Genomic DNA, 2,071 nt, shown 5'->3' with positions numbered 1-2,071 from the left:
TGCGTTCGCGTGTATTTGCATTTGTTTGTGTGTGTTATATTTATGTAAGTGTTCATTTTCTATGAGGCTGATTGAAATTCGTCACATCCTTATTTTTTACCTGGCTATTGAGTACAAACTTACGCGATTCATCAAATTGCACTTATGACTGGGTTATACAGTCTGTTTGGAGTAAGTTTAAAGTTTCATTACAATTATTTCTATCCATTTGATTGTTGTTTTTATTATCTAACCGAAATGGAAAGCAAACATTTCTTTAAACCATTATTGTTACCCGTTTCCAGGTACAGAAACATTAGACGGCGATCTGATGTTCTATTATAAAAAGTGGCCCAGTGTTAGCCGGCCTCTGAGCCAGTGACTGTTGTTCCTTGTGAGACTCCGGAGCTGTAGGCTGAGCCACTTGCACGAGACTTCTTCAGGATGATCCCTTGTGAACGAATTTGCGGGCGCATTTCCCATACTATATAGTGCATGAGATTTGATTCTCCGTGTTGCCAAGGCTTGCTAGGTGTAGTGATACTTTTATTTAGTGAAAGTGAGTATAAGAACTCGTAAGAACAAAGAGACAGAGGAAGTTGGGGCAGCACCATGACGACGGCGGAAGCCCTAAAGCACGAGCTTGAGGTCGTGACGGGTCTGAGAGAAGAGGGCACGGAGGATGAGGAGGAAGATCCTGTGGAAGGGATGCCGGGAAGAAAGGAACCCCCCATAGTAGTGGTGGAAGGCGTGGAAGAATCCCCCTGGCACGCCCCACCGCTGGTGAGCGTAACCAACTGGGGGACACCGAGCGGGCCCTCGAGCGGGACCTGTTCGCCTCACTCGCGTTCGCCTTCGCTGGGGTCCCTCTGGTCTGAGGCTTCCCTGAGCGACGATGCAGGCTCCATTTCGTACAGCCCTCAAATTCCCAAAGGCCCTCGCCAGAGGTCTCGCCACGCGTCGTCCTCTTTCACACAGGACACGGGCAAGCAGAACCCCGAAGTTACGCGCCTTTGTTCCTCCCAGGAACTCCTCGCTACCGAGATCATTCCACCCAAACACAAGCACTCTCTCAAGTCCATGTTCCTTGATGTCTTTCACCCGGAGTCCAGCAGAAGGACGAGGTCGGCATCCAGTGGAGAGGTAAGGCGCAGATCGCCCTCGACAGGCGACTCGAAGATGAGGAAACTCCTTTCGAAATTTCGGTCCCGCTCCCAAAGCGACCTCCTGGATGTGAAGAGCCGCAGAACTTCCGAGGGCAGTATCAACGTGGGTTCTCACGTCAGCCTCAATCCAGGTGAGTCGACGTCGAGGGAAGAAGGGGAGGAGGGCGTCCCACCCACAGCAATCAACACCCGCCTTGTCGGACGTTTCCGAAAGCACTCTAATGCCAACAAACGCCGATGGAGCGTCTTCGAACAACACATTTTAAAAGGTCGAGGTCAGCGCCATGACCACGCCCATGACGGATCTTCGAACCCCGCAACTTCCGACAGTGAAGGCGAGGGTCAAGAGGGTTGGGTCATCTCCCTCGACGATCCATCGGGAGAGTCCTCGACAGAGCGTGCAAAGGCCTCTACCAAAATCCAGCTCGAAGGCGGAGTTCCACTAGACCCTGTCCGCCATGCCAAGCAGCGCTTGGGGAGAACTCGCTCAAACTCGGACTCAAGGATCAATGTCTTGGAGAAGAAACAGCGGCGTAGGCGCGGTAGCGGCCTCACCTTCGCGAAGGAGTACAAAGTGATCGACAGACTTATAGACTTCCACAAGCGAAACAAGCACCGCGGAAGCCTCCCGTCCTTGGCAATCGAAGTGCAGAGGCAGAAGCACCTCCAAAAGTTGCAGGACATCGCCGATGGTGAATCCCGGAAGAAAACTCAAGGTCCCAAAGCGCCCAATGGATCCATTCCCAACGGCGGCATCAGCGACCCTCTTGCTTCGCGAGCTCAGTCCTTCCATAATCTCACGGACTTTGCCGTGGATGATTACTTTAGCTCGGACAATGAACGCCACCTCTCTGGCGATGATGCCGACGCACCTGGAGGCACAGGCACAAGGAACCTGTCTCCTTACTATGGCGAGGAGGGAAACC

General features: G+C 52.6%; 1 protein-coding gene across 1 annotated transcript in view; it reads left to right on the top strand.

Annotated features, from left to right (window-relative positions):
• The window catches only part of LOC119590570, a gene marked incomplete at its 3' end in the record, with an annotated part of 17,878 nt that extends 15,807 nt beyond the window's left edge, over positions 1–2,071 (top strand). Inside the window, 1 exon segment of the mRNA XM_037939238.1 lies at positions 285–2,071. Within this exon segment, the coding sequence (XP_037795166.1) occupies positions 592–2,071 (1,480 nt within the window).

This window comes from Penaeus monodon, chromosome 27 (assembly GCF_015228065.2).
Source record: "Penaeus monodon isolate SGIC_2016 chromosome 27, NSTDA_Pmon_1, whole genome shotgun sequence".
NCBI classification, from domain to species: Eukaryota; Metazoa; Arthropoda; class Malacostraca; order Decapoda; family Penaeidae; genus Penaeus; species Penaeus monodon.
Note: the sequence above shows the minus strand (reverse complement) of the source record. Positions and strands in the feature narration are given on the sequence as shown.